Genomic DNA, 18,691 nt, shown 5'->3' with positions numbered 1-18,691 from the left:
TTAGGAATGAAATAATTATTGCCCTGCATCAGGCTTTGTGGACAAATGAGACGAAGGGTCGATTAAGTTCGATGGGGGAGGTGGTGTTGATCTCATAAAGGGCATCAGGAGATGTATAGCCTCTTACAAGATCATTTAAACCACTTAATGGAGGACAGGAATTAATGGCTGCCACAGAGCAGAGTCAATTATATGGATATTTTCATAACATATTGTGTATTGTGTGCAATGGCATCAACACCAGTCAGCTTCTGTGCTTTGTTTTGTTTATAGCCTGCTTTAAAGGAAATTATCTACTGTATTTTAGGGTGTGTGATAAGTTGTCATCTTAATTCTGTGATGTAAAAATGTCATCACTGTCCTCCTATTGTTGGGCGGAAACACTTTGGATGAAAGTGCTTCTTGTTAATTTGTATCACTGTCAGGTAATCTAGTGTTCAGACGAATTTATGTGCTTGCAATGTGCTCTGAGGCAAAAAATTGGATTCATTAAGAAGACTGAGGAGCTGGTTAAGGTTTGTGGCCTTGTGGTTTCAGGTCACTGAGTGATGCTAAGAGTTGGAGAAGGCTCTGGCCTGCAGGCCAGGGGGTTGGGGGTTGGTCAAACATGACAACATGCCCACACAAAACCGCATCACTCACAGGGACTGTGCCTTCTTCACATGAAATGATTTCCCCCCTGTGCTGCTAGAACAGACTGTCCTTTTGACAGATCGGAGTCACATGTCAGTGTCTGAACAGCTGAGAGGATTTTATGTGATGGCTTTGGGTTAAGTTGCATGAGAGTATCCAGTTGTATGTATGCGTTTATTTACATGAAAATACTTGTGATTGTTTAATGTACAAAGTACACATTTGCATGCGCTCCCATGGTATAGCACAAGCTCTGTTCATCACATATATTGAGTGACGATAATAATAGATAAAAGATCACACAGATTTACCCCGTGCATAGAACACAGTTATTTTGTTTGTTATGTCTGGGCCAAGAAATCGAAAATTAAATATAATACAGCAAACATTGATGCAGACATTCTTTCATCTTTTACTCATGCTCTCTCTCTTAAGAAGGTTTATTCAACTCCAGTTGTCAAGGGCCACAGTCTTGCATATTTTAGATCTCTAGATCTCTACCTGCTTCTCTGATTTCAGGAAAGAGCTCCTTGCAAGGAGGAGAAGACTGAGAAAATACCGATTGAAGTGGCAGATTGATAAAACTTGCAGGATTGTAGCATATAACTCTGCTCTAAAGGTTGCATCTTGCATGATTGCTGGAAATCTTTAAGGTGCAAATTTGTTTACGTTTTTGACGGGATTCCAAATGCTGAAGGCACAAAGACAAACAACAGTTGCACACTTTCACTTAACAGTCTCCAAAAAACCTCAGACAGATTGTTTTGGACTGCAGGAAGAAACCACAGTAACACAAGTAAACCAAAACCCTGAGGAAGAAATGCTCACTTTACTCTAAAGTAAGGTTTGGGTGGAGCTATTAAAAGTAACAACTGCAGCCTATCCTAGCTTATGATGGGTGCATGGTAGGATTGAAAATGAAATCTTCATGGCTTTTCTTCAGTCTGAATCTTTTAATAGGTCATTCATTATAATTCTGAACTATTTGCTGACGTCTTTATAATATACAACTGTGGCCCCCAACCTTTTGTTTTCCCCAGATCACTATCATAGGTCTAGGTAAATGGGGGAAGGGTGTTGTTCTCGGGTCTTACTGGGACTTCTAGCAGCGTCTGCGTGCCTGATTTTAATCAAATACGGTCAAATAAAGATGTGAGAGCAAAAGGGAAAATGGTTATTTTTATCTAATTAAAATTACTGAAACATATATAAAATACATTGCAACCCAGTACAATTGCATTGGTTCCTTTCATTCCTTATCCAAAAGGCTCTTTTAGCTCAGAACAAGCTTCATTGAGTTTTTAGTTGAGGAATATGTCTTCATCATTAAATGGATGACTAAGACCCTTGACATAAGAGTGCATCTTGTGAACATTATCTTGTTTCTTGACAGTTTTTTATAATCACGTTTTTTTAGGGAAGCTGTCCTTATCTCTTCTTTTCAGCAGGGCAGGATGTGGGAAGGGACCAGAGTGGCACATATTCAATAAGAACCTTAATCACCAAAATGAAATGGCTAGTAATTGTAGTACATGTACGAGAACCTACAGAGTGCACTGAGAGAAACCTGGTCAAGATGCAAACCCAGAATTTACTGTCAACAAGATTATATAACTACTACACTTCACCATCAAGGGAATGTAATGAAATACTCTGTTTTAAACTTGACCCATTTACTAAATAATGAATATATCCTTGTGGTGGTGATTGATTCTATTTTTGAAAAGAAAACCACAACTTTACAAACCATTTTGCATACTTTGTCTTGCATGCTCCAACTATATATAGGATGCCTATTCTGCCTGATCAAGGTGGTGAAAATATCTCATTTTTGTAAATGCATAAGAAAGATCTAATGGGGGTCTTCTTGGTGTCAGCTCTGGTGCATCCGCCTGCGCAAATTTGCATAATTATTTAGGCAGTTAAGCCATTAGCTAACCATATGACCTTTCTTTCAAAGCATTTTTCTCCACACTTTTTAACCTATTTTCTGAGAATGCCCTATAATGAGCGCCAGAGGGTCCTTTTTAAGCAGAATATCCTTATGGTCGATGGATAGCAGATAAAGCCTCATAATGATTGCTGGGGACACTGATATGCTTCATTTTTCATCTCTTGAGATCCTTGAACTGAGTCTGACCTGACCTCGCCGACCTCTAATCAGTCAAAGTTCACACAGTCAGTATTTTTTTTAATACCGCTAACGGTGCTGATGGAGAAAAACCAACTCCCAGTCACTGGCAGATTGAGGTTATCCAGGGTGTGCCCCGATTGCAAGCATCTATAGCAATGCAAATGTGACTGGCTGCCTGACCAGTACATTACAATAGAAATCACAGCAGCCTGGGGCCTGGACAGTGCAGCTGCCCCCATTAGCTTTAATCGTTGGGTTACATAAAAGACAAACATAATTAGTCTTTGAGTGTCACACAGCAGAGGCAAACACATCAGACATATTTTGTTGTTAAAGCTGACCTCACAGGGGACTTGAAGATAATAGAGGAATTGTATAAGATATTCGAATGTGTCGAGGGTCGAGAGTGATGAGTGTGGTCACACAGGAGTCTGCTTCATCAATTTAGTTTTTTTTTTGCTTTGTCTCCAGTTCTTTTGTTTAATGCATTTTTTTTAGTGAAAGTCATAACAATAGTAAAGCCTGAATGCTGAAATTGACCCACTGCAAATCCATCACACAGGTAAGTAAATGTGTGAGAGAGGGCTTCAATTGCTAAAAATATAGCTGAAATATTTGCAAAGCCTGAAAGCCATTTTTCTGGAATTGACAGACTTATAATATTACAAAACATTTGGACACTGCGGCAGCAAATCATATTTACTGAAGAGAAAAAGTAGTTGCAGAGAATGTCTTGTATTTGCCAATTTTTACTTGAAGCTAACCTTACCGAATACAAGTTTGAGCAAATTATTTTACTATCTCTACAATGTTTAAATATTATTATGGATTTTTCACCTAAAAGTCATTAGATATTTAAATTTTCCTACAATGTTTTACATTCTATTTTTTGATTACTCTTTGTCATGAATGCTTGCAAAATAAGGATTTGACCAAATGGTATTGAAGCTACTACTAATCAACATTCAGAATATAAACGGTGGAGAGTTGAATGTACTGTATACTTTGTGTTTGTCACTATTTTCTGTGATCAAAGATTTCAGTGTTAAAACCCTAATTTACACCTTCAAAGTGTTTAAGTATTGTTTTTCCCTCAAACCTTTGGAGTGCAACTTGAAACCTATTACCTCTAGCTTTTACAGAGCAAGAACGTCTGCTTGCAATTGGAAATTTGAAAAAAAAAAAGACAAGTACAGCATTAAACTGCTTTTGCATGTGTACCTTTAGGTGGGCCTTTTGCTGCGGTAGTGCTGTAACCATGTCATTAAGTGTGCTGCCTGGAGCCAAAGCAGAGTGTATATACACACTATTCTAAGCCGAGCCAGGCATCTCCAGCTGGGTCTGCTTGTACCACCATCCATATGGTGGCCCGTTATTAGTTTTCTGTTGCCCCGGTGCCTGGGAGGTTCATCAAGCCCTTGAGTTCAGTGTCTCCACAGTCCAATTTCTATTCTGCTCTAATGGTAGTTTTTTTTCCCCGGCCAGTTGGATAAGTTACACACGACTTCATGTCACGAAGGAACAACAGTGGCCTTGAGCGTATGTTAATCTACACACTCCCTGTGAAGTAAAGAACTGGGTTTCAAGCACATTCCCATACTGTTTTAATTCTTCACAAAAGAGAAGTGATCCAGAGATTGGGCTTTACCGTAACACATGAAATTAACCTTTTTGTTCTTTAATGGATTTATAAGAGGTAAGTTGGAATACATTATTCTGTTTTGAATATTTTTAAATACTTTTTTGAATGCATAAAAGTACCTATTGCAATTGAGTAAAAATCATGAAAATGGATGTTGTTTTGACGGTATTAAAAACACTGACTAATAGAGAACAAAGTTTTTCATTGACTTTTATTCAGTAATATGACCAATATTTTTCATATTCAAGTGTGTATGAAAAAAATTCACTGGTTTCTTAAAAAGCTAAATACAATAAGCATTGGATCAAGGCACATACAAGACTGGCCAAAGGGCATACAATGCACTTTGGTTTTTAGTTGTAAAGAACAGTTTAATTCAAATCATGGCAAAAGAAAAGTGTGTTCATTTGGAAAATAAAAAAAAAAATATAAAGAAGTTGCTGACGGTGGTAAATCTGAGGAAGGCCAACACAAGTCGTCTTTTGGGCCATATGACTATAATGACGTATGGTACATAGTACTAAAGAATGCCGTCCTTGTCATGTGGCCATTGTTGGCAAGTACAAATAGTAAGAGTGGGTGTTCTATGTCAGCCTGTCTTTTTTTGTTGACATGTTTTAAAGAGAGTTCCTTAAGCTTGGTGTGCTTTATCTGCCCTGTGCTGTGGTCTACAGTCTTGTGAGAAACACTGAGACCCTACTTGGGTACTTTACTTTGTTTCATCTTTTTGCAAAACAATCCAAATTTTTTTTTTAAAAAAACAACAACAAAATATAACAAACAAAGCTGAGATCAAAAGCACAGCACTTAAATTTCTTTAAAATGTATTTCACCCCTGGTCAAAATATGAATACACTTCTTGGTCCGTAGTTTGTAGAGACTCACTACTCACTGTTTTAGAAGACAGCATGCCTGCTTTGTGAGTAAAGTGATTAGCTGTGCCTGTCAATGGTCTTGCCTTTTTGTTTTACTGACAGCCACAAAGTTAAGAGAAAGACCTGTGCTTATTCTACAATGTTTTCTAAAGTCTGATTGTTCAACACGGCAATGAAAACCCACTTTCACAGTTGACAAGTCATCATATCCTAATAGAACACATAGTTTCTTTTGTTGGTCAATAACCTTAAGCAAAGGAAATACAGTACAAATAACTACAAATCCCTAAAATATAGAGTTGCAGTTGGTTACCATATTAACTGATGGTTCAGTGAAGGCCTGCAACGTCAGCCATCTTCATAAAATGTCCTTAAATATAAATTATATGGCAAATGTACACATCTCTTCTTTAGTCCTTTAGATCCAGTGTTTTGTAAAAGTCTTGCCACTGTGTTAAAATCACACACTCATCATTGATGTCCGTGTGAAATATCATGAATGGGAATGATCTGAATCTGGTATTCCACTGTCTCTGTAGCTCCTGTTGGTAATGTTGTTTTCACTGTGTGGACTTTTGTATAAACTCAAGCCATTAGGTGGGAAAATAGTATGTATCACAAACTCCTCCTTGGACACAGGAAGGTGATTTATAGGTATCATTTGAAAAGAAGTTTCTCGTATTTCTAGGATAGAGTTGTCCTTTTTAGTGCCAGCCTCAGCATAATCATCCTTTCTTCGGCGGCCTTTGTTGTAGGTGCAGTTCCTTGAAAAAAGTGATCCATTTCTGTGCACATACCAACACACAAGTGCCAACATGATTATTGCCAAAAGAGCAACGGCCCCTCCGATGATAGCAGCCAAAGGCAGACTCGAATTTTTGTAAGGCTCTTTCTCCTGCTCTCGATTTAAGGTGGTGGTTGGTTTGTAAGATTTGTGGGACCCAGTTTCTGTCTCGATGCAAACAGGTGTCTCGTCTGACAGGTAAATGTTGCTGGTTTCCATGGGAACCATGCATATTCTGTAGGAAGACTCTGGCTCCAGTGCTGTGAGGAGATACTCCGTCCTCTCTCCTTGCACAATAGTCTCGGTGATGGAGCCAAAGGCAGGGCTGTGTCCCAACTTTAGCCAGCTGAGACGTAGGGCAGTCATTGGCTGCGACACTCTCCATGATATGTGTATTGCATCTGCACTAGTTGATTTCACACTGATGGTGATGATCTTCCTGCCTGAAGAGGTTGTGGTACTGTGGTAATTTTTACTCAAGTCAGGCCCTTTCACTACAGGCCGTTTAGTCACATAAGGGGGCCATTGAGGTTGTGATGGGTGTAAAATGTGTGACACTGTGCTTGCTTCATATGAAGGGATGAGTTCTGAGTCTGTGCAGTCAAACATGTCCGTCGTTAGGTCCTTAATTGCCATGCCTTTTACTTTATCAGGACCCTGGCACATGAAGCCGCGCACATTCACCTTGGACGGTAATGACCTCAACCAGTCACGCACCCATTTCATCCTGCACGTACATTGCCATGGGTTGTTGCGTAGCAGGAGCTGCGTGAGATTGTCCAGATCTTCAAAGACCCCCTGTGGGAGGCTGCTAAGGTTATTACCAGATAGGTCCAGGCGGTACAGCTGCCTAAGGAAGGCAAAAGCCCCAGGTGGGACCCTATTAATGTGATTATCTTGTAGCTGCAGCTTCTCTAAACTGGTGCCCGGCAAATTGGCTGGTGGCGACGTCAGGGAGTTTCTCACTAGTGAGAGCTCAGTGAGATTGATCAAGTTGATGAAAGCCATTTCCCCAATCCCACGGTTGTTGAGTAAGTTACCATCTAGGACTAGCCGCTTCAAGTTGATGAGATCTTGCAGTGATAGCTCAGAAATAGAAGAGATGCGGTTGTCATCAAAGCGAAGCTCCTCAATACTCATTGGTAAGCCAGGAGGGATGGTACTTAAGTGGTTTCTGGAGAGAAAAAGCAGTCTTAGGTGAGTACTGTCTCTGAAGGCCCCCTCCTCGATACTGACTGCTGATACAGAGTTATCATCCAAGTGCAGTTCTTCTATGTAGGGAATTTGGGCTAAAGAGGAATGGGTAATCATCCGAATGTTGTTCTCCTGAAGGTGGAGCTCTTTAAGCCCCAGAGGAAGGTTAGTAGGGAACTCATCCAGGTTGTTGCAGTATAGGTAGATCTTTTCCACATTTACGAGCGTACGGAGCTCGGTAGGAATTCCTGAACTCTTAATGCGGTTGTTTTGCAGAAAGAGCACTGTTGCATCCTTTGGCATACCAGTAGGGATGGAAGTCAGGCCACGGTCATTACAGTAAATGAAGGTCCCATCACAGCGGCAGGCTGAGGGACATGAGGCAGAGGTCACCAAAGGGTTAGCAACTCCCAGCAGCAGCCCGATCCTGATGAGGAATACGAGAAAGGACTTGGACTGGCGCATCATCTTGAAGGTGTTTTTTTCTGGCAGCTTAATCACCCCTGGTGGAAGACACAAGCGTACATTTAATTAAAAAAAAGCCTGTTAAAGACAAGCCCAATATTTTCTTAATAATTTATTAAGTATTTGAAGCTGCCCATACAATTTGCCAAATTAACTGCTGTAAACAATAGATTACTTTCGCATGTTAAACAGGAATATGTTTACGACAAAGTTAAGTTTCATTTTGACTTATATTATAGAAAACTTTTTAAAGTAGGGGTATGAAAAGATAGCAGGAACTGGAATTTTAGTGAACTTTTGTCAAATCAATATTCCTCATAACCATTAAAGTGTGCCTGCCTGATTTGAATTAAAGTTATGGTGTTTAACTGTTTAAAAAAAAAAAAAAAAAAAGATAGAAGGATCTCGGTACATAGCAAACAGTTTGAACACATTTTTACATAACGGTTGATGGTGGTGTTAATCTATGGATAAAACGGCATCACGTTGCATTTTATGGACATTTTCTGTATTCTTTAAAAAATGGCACCCTCAGGAAAATGGTTTAAACAAAGCACTCTCTCCATTTTAAAATATTATTAGCATTTCAATTATGGTAATTTTTATTATTGCTTTTATTATGCAGTCATGACCTGTCTTTGTGAGCATTAGAGAAAATAGCAGTCAGGTCACTGGACTAAAAAAAAGAAAAGTCATCTGTGTTTGACCTACCTGATTTTTACGATGTGGTAAATCCGTTCCTCGCACAAAAAACCAATCAAAGTTTCTCCCTGAATTTGTCCTTATCCGCTCTGAAAGGAAAAGTTTGTCCAAGGGGATTCTTGTGATATCCTGACCTGGTCAGTGTTTGCTGAGCTGATCCTTGTTTGGACGATGACCTCCTCTATTGTCAGAGGCTCATGCTTTCAATGCCTTTGCCATGGCATTTAAGCTTGTTGAAAAAGCATTCCCTCTAACTGAAAAAGCATGCACCTTCAGGTAATATTAAAAATCCTAATGGTAGATGCAGTTGTTAAGCTTAACAGCCATAACCGCCAATTGGATTTTTGGGGTGTTGTATAGTGATCCGTGCTTTGGCCTGGATGAGCTTTAGCAAAGGCTCCTCTTTGTAATCAGGCCCAGCACACATGATGAGTTATCACAAAGCTGGTCTGAGCCATGCCAATCCCCTCTGCCACCGGCTCAATCCAGGCCTGTTCACTTGTGTGTTCTCCGCTTCTTCAGGTAACCCAGAATCCTCTGCTTCCTTGTTGATTCTGTGTACACATTAATCCAAGGACCAGGCGGCCCCACTTCCTAAAGCAGATAACAACGTTCTCCAAAAAGGAGAAGTTGGTTATCCCTCTAAGCGCAGCTTCTCTCATGCATCCACAACTGGAGCCATTCGATGCCAGCCCTCTGGGAAAAGAATAGACAGAAAACAAGCAACTTATTGTTCATGTTCAGATTTAAACATTTTCTGTAAATATCTGAATCTATTCTTTAAGATATGTGACGATACAAACAATTTCTACATGGGGAATGTATATTTAGATATGCTCATTGTCCCTTTCTAATTTATCCTGTTGACCTTTTGTGGCCTGTTGCTTCCACAGAGACTTTTTTTCCTATGGTGATATGAGAAAGAATGCTTGTGCATACATAACACAACTGTGATCCAGACCCTCAACTCAACAAAAGCTGAGGGTCGAGCTCCCCTGGCCTTTTTGTTGCAGCACAGAGTAACATGGCTGATTGGGTTTGACTACAGAACTAAAACAACAACAAACAAAAAAAAGATTAAAATTCTAGACATCATTTTGGGGGGGGGGGTGTCTTTCAGTGTCTGGAGAAAAATGTTAATGACAAATTAATGCCATTAGAATTTCAGAGAAGGGAATGCCCTTGCATCCATCGCTGTCACTCCCAGCTCCTCTCTGCTACCATTTACTTCCACACCCACCCCATCCTTCCTTGGCTTTCAATGAGTGCTGTTTCTGTTAGTAAAAATAGAATTTCCTCTGCTAAAGAAAATGTTTTGTTTCCTCTCACAACACAGTGGCCTAACGTGGACGTAACCAGCGGTGTGTCTAGCCCGTTGCCTCTGTGTGCTGTAAAGCACGTAAAGGTAGATTGGGAATGAGAGGCCCCAGCCATTTAACAGTTGTAACTCATGACATGGAGAAGATTAGGGACTGAGAGGCTTGAAACTCGATTACAACTCCTGAGATGCTGTCTCCTAACGCCTCCCCCGCCTTTCCTTTGGTTTCATCTAAATACAAGCTTTCAGTTCAGAATTACATTAGCAGTAGATTAAAGTCTAGGGGAAAAAAACACGCCAGATGTGACCTCCTCTAACTTTAGGAATAAAGAAGTCTGACACGTAAGGTTTTTGTCTGAAAGGAGAGGGTTATGTGCTGTCTTCATTGGTGATAAACGTTTAATGCACTTGGACAGGTTTTTACAATATTTACAATTCTTTAGATCTAAAAAAAAAAAAAACGTTTTTCATTGTGAAGATGTAAAGTTTTGATTTGAATCTGTGCCTTTATTTCTTATTAAGAGAACCAAGGAGGATTTTTTTTCTTGCCCCCAGGATAAAAGACTCAAGATTTAGGACAATGGTTCTCTGCATGAACAGTTCTCTATAGGGACATGACACATTATCAGATAGTTTGGTTTCTGTTACATTTAGAAAATGTTATTCTTTTTTCAAATATAGAACTACTACTAAAATGCAAGACATCATATGAAGTGTAGTTTTTGTACAGATGCTTTTCCTTTTTTACACTCAACGTGTTTCAGTGGAGTTTCTCCTCTTTATTGTTGACGTAACGGCAGGCGTTTGGACTATGGAAGCTCTCAGGTAGTAAAGGTTTTACTATATTATACAAGCTTTTAAAAATTGTCTAATAATGCAAAATGTGAACCATTTTACCTGTTATACAGATTCACAAATTGTTGTGTTCCAAGCATGTTATGATGGTTTAAAACTTTTCAGAGAACGGTGTGTGCATCGTGATAATAAGACGCCATCAGCACAGGAAATTTGACTTAATTTCTCTCTTCCATTCAAAGTAGCTTCTGCATCATTTCATCTGAACTGGTGAGGTTAAATTGAGCATCCTGCTCAGATTGCGTGTTTGTTCAGCTAGTTACCTTTCAGTAGGGCATGTGAGGCTCACACAAAGCCGGACACTGATAGCCGTTGTGAGCTGAACACGCATAAATGCATATTAGCATGCAATAGTACAGCCTAGCACTTTGTGCCCCCCAGTCATATGCTCGACAAGAAAGTCTTTGAAAAAAAAGAAGCAGAAATAGAAACAATTTAATGCCTGTCAAAAGTGTTGAAGATAACAACTTTTAGTGCTTTGAAAAAAATGCAGGATTTAATCTGAAGGGCTGTATTTAGGGCAGAAAGAGCTGCAGAAGTTGTAATCGCTGAGTGTTAAATTATTCATGTGCACAAAATTAATTTTGAAGCACATTATAGTTCTCCTTTGGGAAATCAAGTGTTTGTCTGTTGCAGATTTTTTTGTATTGTAAATTAATTCAATTTCAACTTTATTTAGCATCAAATATAACAAGTCATCTCAAGGCATTTATCACAAAACATTAATTATACAGTATATATATATCATTTTATTTATTGTGATGTCAACAATATATTTATTTGGGCTTAGTATTTTTTATTTGTATTTGTCTCAGTGAGTCTCCAGTTTGTTGACGGGAAGGAAAAAGTGTTTTCTCTTAATAATTAGAGTTTTTTTTATTTGTGTTTATCAGCCATGTCCATCTAAAGTCTTCCCCTGTTTTACATTTTAGCAAAAGATGTGCGAGCACCTGGCAGCAGCCTACTGTGCTGCTAGGACACAATGGAACATTCATGGTCACATCTGAATTCACGGGGACACATGCAGGACACATCACAGCCAATGGGGAAAATGGGCAAAAAAAGAAACGCTGTGGTGCTTTGAGCGCGTTGGTATGTGCCCTCCTAGTGCTGCCTTTACACTGGCTGAGCAGATGATGGTTTTGCTGGGCCGTGAGCACACAGAGGCCTGCAGTGGACTGGGGTCTCTCCTTTGTAACAGGCTGAAAGGAGAGATCTGTCGCAGCTGCAATTGTTTTTCCCCCACATGGGGGTGGTAGGCGCTGCAAGATGAAACGTGTGTGAGAGACAAGCAAACACCACAACATGGAGCACCAATCTTCAACTAAGCAGCCTGTCTTTGCACAAGGTTTACACACATCCAAATATTAAATTGTCACAACTTTATCAACGCTGTTATTTGCAGCTATGTGTCTGTACTTTGACACTGAGCTGTGTTGAAAGGATGTGCTTTACAGCTGGTAACAAACTCGTTGGTTCAATGTGTTGGACCTCAAAGTTGTTTTTGTCGATCAATATATATTTGACTCTTACAAAGCTCTAATATTTGGTGTGAGGGGTCTTTGTGTGTGGTGTGGTGTTGGTAGTGACCGGGTTAGATGTTACTCTGCTATGTGTATTATCTCTGAAAGCCAATGGGGACTTTAGCCTCAGGCAGTTATCAGGGAGGACAATTGGGTTTGTTTCTCATGTCTGCCATGTTTCCCAGGCTATCTATATTTATTTACTTTTTGTTGTCTTTTCAAACACACCCAGGTACAGCGAGCTGCCATTACACTGCTTCACAGGATAGGCGAAGCAATTGAATTCCTCATCTACCTGTTTCAGACATTTTTAGAAGGCCTTGGGGATTTAATCATCTCATAATAATGATTTAAAAAAATAAATAAAATAAAATAAATAATTAAAAGCAGGATTAAATTGGAATAACTACTGTTAATTCCTGTTTGCCAAGCAGTTGTTAAGTATAATAAATATATCTCTGTGTGTGTGTGTGTGTGTTCCTCTCACACACATTAGTGAGGAATCTGCTGACAATCGTCGACATGAGCTTATGGTTTAATGTCACTGTAAAGCACTTTTCTTTCTGCCTCCTGCTTATTAGTACAGCAGTCATAAACGAATCTGAATAGGCAGATGTTTGAGGCAGCGCTAATGTGACGGTACAGTGTTATATGGGTTTAATGAGCCGCTGCTTATGTGCGAGCTGGTGCGCACTCACTGGCTTTAATGTGCGCTTTCAGAAGTGCATAAAAACAGGGGGTACAGGGGTCTGATGTCATTTAGGCGGACTGTGCAGTTTTTTCCGTGAACAGACAAAGACGGGCACTGACGCATTAAGCGGAGTTTCTCCATCTGCCTGGCGTTTCTGAACTCGGCGGGATGTGCGCCGCACATTCAGCCGCGCACCGGGGGTCCTCTCCGGGCTGCGACACCGAGGCATCACCCGCTCCCTCAGCCCCGTCAAATTCGCATAGAGGCTGTTGTGTTCACTGAGAGACGCAGTGAATCAGCAGGGTACACCAGGCTAAAAGCGGAAAAATGGACTTGAAGTCTAGGAATAATGACATGTGTAGAAATCCTCTAATTTACGCAGCCCGATGCGCTCCATCAGACCACTATTGCGCTCTTTTAGAAAGTGCGCCTGTTGATGTTGATACATTTATGATAATACTCTATTTTTTCTTTCTTCTTCTTTTATCAACTATGTTGTTCTAGTAATTCCCGAGGTTCCAACATGTTGGCAGGGAACACCTAATCCTGGAGAGAAAAAATCAAAAGAATGCATCCCCAGCAGAAAAAATACACTTACCTCTATATTTAACCCCAAGTATGGAAAGTAACAGGTTATCCTTTTAAAAAGTGAGGGGGAAACGGTAATCCATTCCAAGCTATGAAGATTCAAATTCAGATCCAACAACAACAGCCAGGAAAAAAAAAAATAAAATAAAAAAGCTTGTGTCACAGGCAAGGCTTGAGTTGTGTGGAGGTTATCTGTAGCAGCCCCCTCTCTCACACACACGCACACGCACGCACTCTCTGCAGGCTGTGTTCGGACATGAGTGCAGGGCCAGACCTCAATACAAATGTGGAGTTGTGTTCGCTTCTAGCTTTGCTTCAGTAGAGCACTGATGTCATCCGGAGGAGGGGTCTCTCTCTCTCTCTCTCGCTCTCTCTCTCCTCTCTCTCCTCTCTCTCTCTCTCTCTCTCTCTCTCTCTCTCTCTCTCTCTCCTCTCCTCTCTCTCTCTCTCTCTCTCTCTCTCTGCAGTCTTAGTTGGACACTAGGGGGAGTGGAGGAAACGGGGACGCTCTCACACTCCTGTCAGATATGCACACTTTGCATGAGCGAGTGGTCATTGGTTGGACATGATGCTTGCTTGGCATTCTAAAAGCAACCAGAGAATCAGAGAGAGAGAAATACATATTGAAAATATACTCTGTATGTATGTATATGTGTCCATAGTGATGATATAATGTGGTACTTGCTGAGCGAATCATTTGTAGCCCTAATTGAACAATGAGCCTTTTTGTTTTTTTAGTCATGTCAGGATAATGTGTTTTTTTTTTTTTTTTTTTCATGGCTTTGATGTCATAATTTGTCTTCCGTCTCTATTACAGCAGCATTATGAAAAGTGAAGACTTCTTTTAAAAAAAGAAGAAATGAATCACTGCAACAGCATAAAAAATTTGAGCAGTGTTATTCAAAAAGAAAAGTAAAAAAAAAAAGATATCAAATCCCAAATACTTTTTTCAAACTTTGCTTTTTTTGTGCAAAGTGCATGCCACATATCCTTTTTAAACTTTGACAGGTTGTAAATATTTGATGATGTTGTTGAACTGAAGCAGAATATTTTATGACGAGCATTTAGAGTTGTGCTAATTTCTCAGATTTGGGGGGGGGGGGGGGGGGGGGGGGGGGGGGGGGTCTGTTGGTGGCTCTGAGCCTGCACACATGCATGCTGCACCAGCGCAGCACTGATTTGAGAGCTGCTGTCACGAAACAGATCTGACTCTTGACCCTCATACTTTCCATTTGACCCTCTTTGGTCTGATGATGGAACAAAGCTTTCTTCTAGGCTCAAAGCGTCAGTGAGACAACCTGTTGGTCCAGAGGTTGCATCTCTAAGGTTATTCAGCCGACACTCTCTCCTGCCCACTGTTACCCCCTCCGGCTGCTTGACACAGAACACATCACAGCCAGCCTCACTGAGCTGCACTGAAGCTTGATTCATCCGTCATCTAATACACACTTCCTATGGAGGACAGACTGTTAAAGGGGACCTGTAGTGAATATCAATTGCAAGCTCAATCAAAAAACAACTTGTGTAATACTAGACCTTTTGTTGGGTAATTTTCTGTAAAAGTCCATTTAGACAAGCCAGGATTCTGAGGAGGAGGAGGAGGACTACTGTATTTTCCGGGCTATTGAACGCACCACTGTATTGGCTGCATTCCAGTAATTTAACATTTTTCCAAGAAAAATCCACGTAATGGCCACTCTATTGGCTGATGAGGGTGCCCTTCAAACGACTCGGCCAATCAGAATGGGCTGGTAGGCGGGCTGCTGTACTCCGGTTAAGGCTGCGTTCACACCAAATGTATCTTCTGCGGCATCGAAGGCATTTGCCGCACAAAAAGTTTCTCAAAATCAAAAAATGTCCCCATTCGCTTCATATGCGTGTTTGAAGCAAAGCCCCGCCCACCAGCGATACATCCAACTCGGTGAGTTTCACTGCCTGCTGAAGCGAGGAGCTGCGCTCTTTTTTCTCCTCTCATAAACATAAACCACCAGTGAAAAAAGCCGGTGTGATTAGCGGCTAATGCTATCCTAGATCAGTGCCAACTTTCAAAGATGAAAACTACAGAGAGAACTTTTACCTGCTACTACCACCTCCTTCACGCCAAATCCTTCCAAGTCTGGTCGCGGTTATAAAGGCTGTCATATAGCTCCAGGTGTTCACACACAGTTTCTACTCCACGGTTGAATGGGTGAACAGACCGGTGTCAGTGTTGACGGCCTGACGTCATTGTCAACAAAGGCTCTGATTGGCTTTTGTCATGTGAAACAGTCGGAGGAGTTAAATATTTTCAACTCTTGCGAATGTGCAAATATGACAAAAAAATCGGTAGCGCGCTCGTTTTCAAGTGAAAACAAATGAGTTTTGTTGCGTTTTGGCTGTTTTTTTACCTGGCAATGGCGTTTTGGTGCTCAAAGACATTGTAAAACCTCAATCTAGAGGAGAAGTTTTTGAAAACGCTTCCCTCTCCATCTTTGTGTAAACAGGGAACCGACACTTTCTGTTACGGGCATGCGTACTGTGGGCTGCAGTGCCTCACTCTATCACTTGAATCAGCGGAGACGTATTTCATTTATGCCTGCACCAGATTCTGACAACAATCGCAGTGCTGCACTCCTACTTCGAAATTAAGCTGGATGCCAGGTTTGGGTAAATAAATAAAACTCTATCTTTTTAACACGGGCTCTGGTTGGACTCGGCTCAGATGCTGCGCAGTGAATGAACCGTCAGGTGATGTGTTTCGATAAGCATGAGAAAGTCACACAAAAGGATGCTGAGGGGGTGAATGGATGGCTGTTCTCTGGTACATGGATAGATTATGTTAAAAAATGCATAATTGACTCATTCTTGACTGGTGGAGCCATCACATATGTAAAGAGCTGCTCTCTGAGTTGTGTGTGTTACAGCAATGTACAATTACATAACGCGTAGCATCACATGAAGCTGCTTGTCATGTTTATTAAGTTATTAAATAAACTCTCCTCAGATCATTCTACATGTGTGCACTGCGCATGGATTAGAATAGTGTCGGGCAGCAATGGGTTCGGGCTTAAAAAGAGATCGGCTGTATTCTGTCGCCTCAGGCTGGGTCAGGTTTAACTTTGTAGGTCCGATTTAAGCTCTACTCTTATTTGCATTTGGAGGAAATGTCTCTGCACACTCCTTAGTTTTTTAAGTTTCCAGCGGTCTCATGTCAACAGATCATTTTAAAAACGTTGCCGTGTGAAACAGAAGCAAAACGTCATGTAAACAGGGCCTTAGGCCAATTAAATTTCATTACAGGTACCCTTTATTGATCCTGTAAATGATTTGCATGGTGACTACACACTTAAATGCCATGCTCTCATTAACAGTTTCTGTTAATTACCTCTAACATATACACAATGATTTGAAATGGTCTGCTTTTCTTCCAGCAGAGCAACATGTTTTGTTTTTCTCAGCTGTTGTTTGATAAGTTTTCACATTTCAGAGCTGAAAAAAGATCAACCAGTGTCACTAAAAAATGAAAGCCACTTTAGGGTTTGTACTCTGATGACTTCTCATTCCCTCAACATAGATGAGATCAAAATTCTGCATCAATGCTTCAGCACACATACACAATGATTTCCATTGAGAGTGGAGTATCTAACTGCAGAGACACTTAGAGGGGAGCATCTGCCAAACACACTCAGACCTCCAGTGAAGTCTTCCAAATTTGTTTGTGTAACTGCTCGTAAGGTCCCCATTTTTGTCTGTCCTTATGAAAGAAAAAAAGAAGGCCTTTTTGTTTCAGACTTTTGTATGTGTATACTGCTCATTGCAGAGACATATAAACAGAAATCCATATGTGTTTTGTTAGTGCAGGCTATCTCTAACCAGGTTCTATCAATTAGAAGTCCCCGGACAAATTTTTAAAGATTTTATCTTGAGCGTATAAACAAAAAGTACACAACAATTTAGTTAACCACAACCACAATAAAGAAGACATTCCAAGCCCAAAATTACACACATCTGCTTTAAACTAAAATTAAAAAAAGCCTTCAATTTAAATCTTTCACTAATCAATTACTCATTTGTCTCCGGACGTTCTAGCTGCTCAGGTCGTGCCGATCATCCATGTGGCACTATGGATGTTTTCAGAAAACAATGATTGCTGTGATTGACTGCTGTGGATACAAATAAAATTGCATTCAGGTGACTTTGGGATATTATTTTAAATAGCTACTTCAGACCAAGAAGTGAATTCGGAGTTCACCCGGTTGCCTGGAGTAGGACTTTCTCCGGCAACAAGTGGAAATCTAGGGTTTAGTTTTAAAATGAGTAATTTTGCCAAGCTTGTCTACAAATGTTCTGCTGGTTAAGTTGTTACCCGTCAAAGAATGAGTTAAAAGAAAGATCTGTTTCGGACATCCTGACCTGATCCTTCTTGTCCTTCCAAGGAAAACAAAGCAGAGAAATCTGTGCCTGACCTCAACATGGCTTCCCCTGCTAAATCGACTGCAGACACATCTGTCAGCGGCTGGTGATTGACCCTCTGTGAGGCATACAAAGAGCCCCACTGGAGGACGAAGGTGTTGGGTTTCTGTTATCTCAGGACCAAGAAAAATCTGTTGCTCTGTTCATCTTTTGTCAGGGGAGATAGGTGCTCTGCATTTTCAAGGACACGTGTGGGACTGTCTGGCTACTTTGAGTGTTTACACAACACACAGGTTGTGTCCTACTTCATTTTGCCTATTGATTTTACCAAGTGCTTGGTAAAGTGGCGCTTGACTCTGTGGGAACAATAAAGTTGTTAAGGCTGATCATGGCCTTTATCTTTGAAAGTCCCAGACATTGTTTTGGTCTTTTATGACAGACCAGGCAACGGATTTACTTTTTTGCTCTCATTGTGATCTTTATTTGGGGCTTATGGTTGTTGACCTACCTTCTAGTCTCTTCTCCTATAGAGACACAAATGTTTATTTCATTTTTGTTATTGCATTTCTTTGCTAACCACATCTTTCTATTACATTTCTCTAATGGTTTTGAGTTTTACCTTTTGACAAAAAGAAAAATATTTTTTTGTTTTATTTTGCCCCTAAAAACCCTAAAAATCCTAGAAATATTTTAGGAGCTCATATGGACTGATATTGCCTTCTATCTGCTTCCGTGCCTTGACTGGAGTTCATGCTGATAAATTTGGCATCTTCTTAATCAAAGCTAAATTAAAGGGAACCTGTGAAAGGCTGCTGCCAAAGCCCCTGTTTTGTTTTTAATTTACCGTCTGCTATATTTGCATATTCATCCTCTCCAGGCAATCAGTAGAGATCTT

The 18,691-nt window shown here is 40.4% G+C and overlaps 2 protein-coding genes across 2 annotated transcripts in view; one reads left to right on the top strand and one right to left on the bottom strand.

Annotated features, from left to right (window-relative positions):
- Positions 1-18,691, top strand: part of macrod2 (mono-ADP ribosylhydrolase 2) — a 491,286-nt gene that overhangs the window by 80,261 nt on the left and 392,334 nt on the right. The window lies entirely within an intron of this gene.
- Positions 5,367-13,673, bottom strand: flrt3 (fibronectin leucine rich transmembrane 3). Its single transcript, XM_028467997.1, has 3 exons — positions 13,415-13,673; positions 8,439-9,125; positions 5,367-7,765 (listed from the first exon to the last, which is right to left on the bottom strand). The coding sequence occupies exon 3, from the start codon at positions 7,728-7,730 to the stop codon at positions 5,778-5,780; it is 1,953 nt and encodes a 650-aa protein (XP_028323798.1). The 5' UTR covers positions 7,731-7,765; positions 8,439-9,125; positions 13,415-13,673; the 3' UTR covers positions 5,367-5,777.

Source organism: Gouania willdenowi, chromosome 15 (genome assembly GCF_900634775.1).
Source record: "Gouania willdenowi chromosome 15, fGouWil2.1, whole genome shotgun sequence".
NCBI classification, from domain to species: domain Eukaryota; kingdom Metazoa; phylum Chordata; class Actinopteri; order Blenniiformes; family Gobiesocidae; genus Gouania; species Gouania willdenowi.
This window is presented reverse-complemented; position numbering and strand designations above follow the sequence as displayed.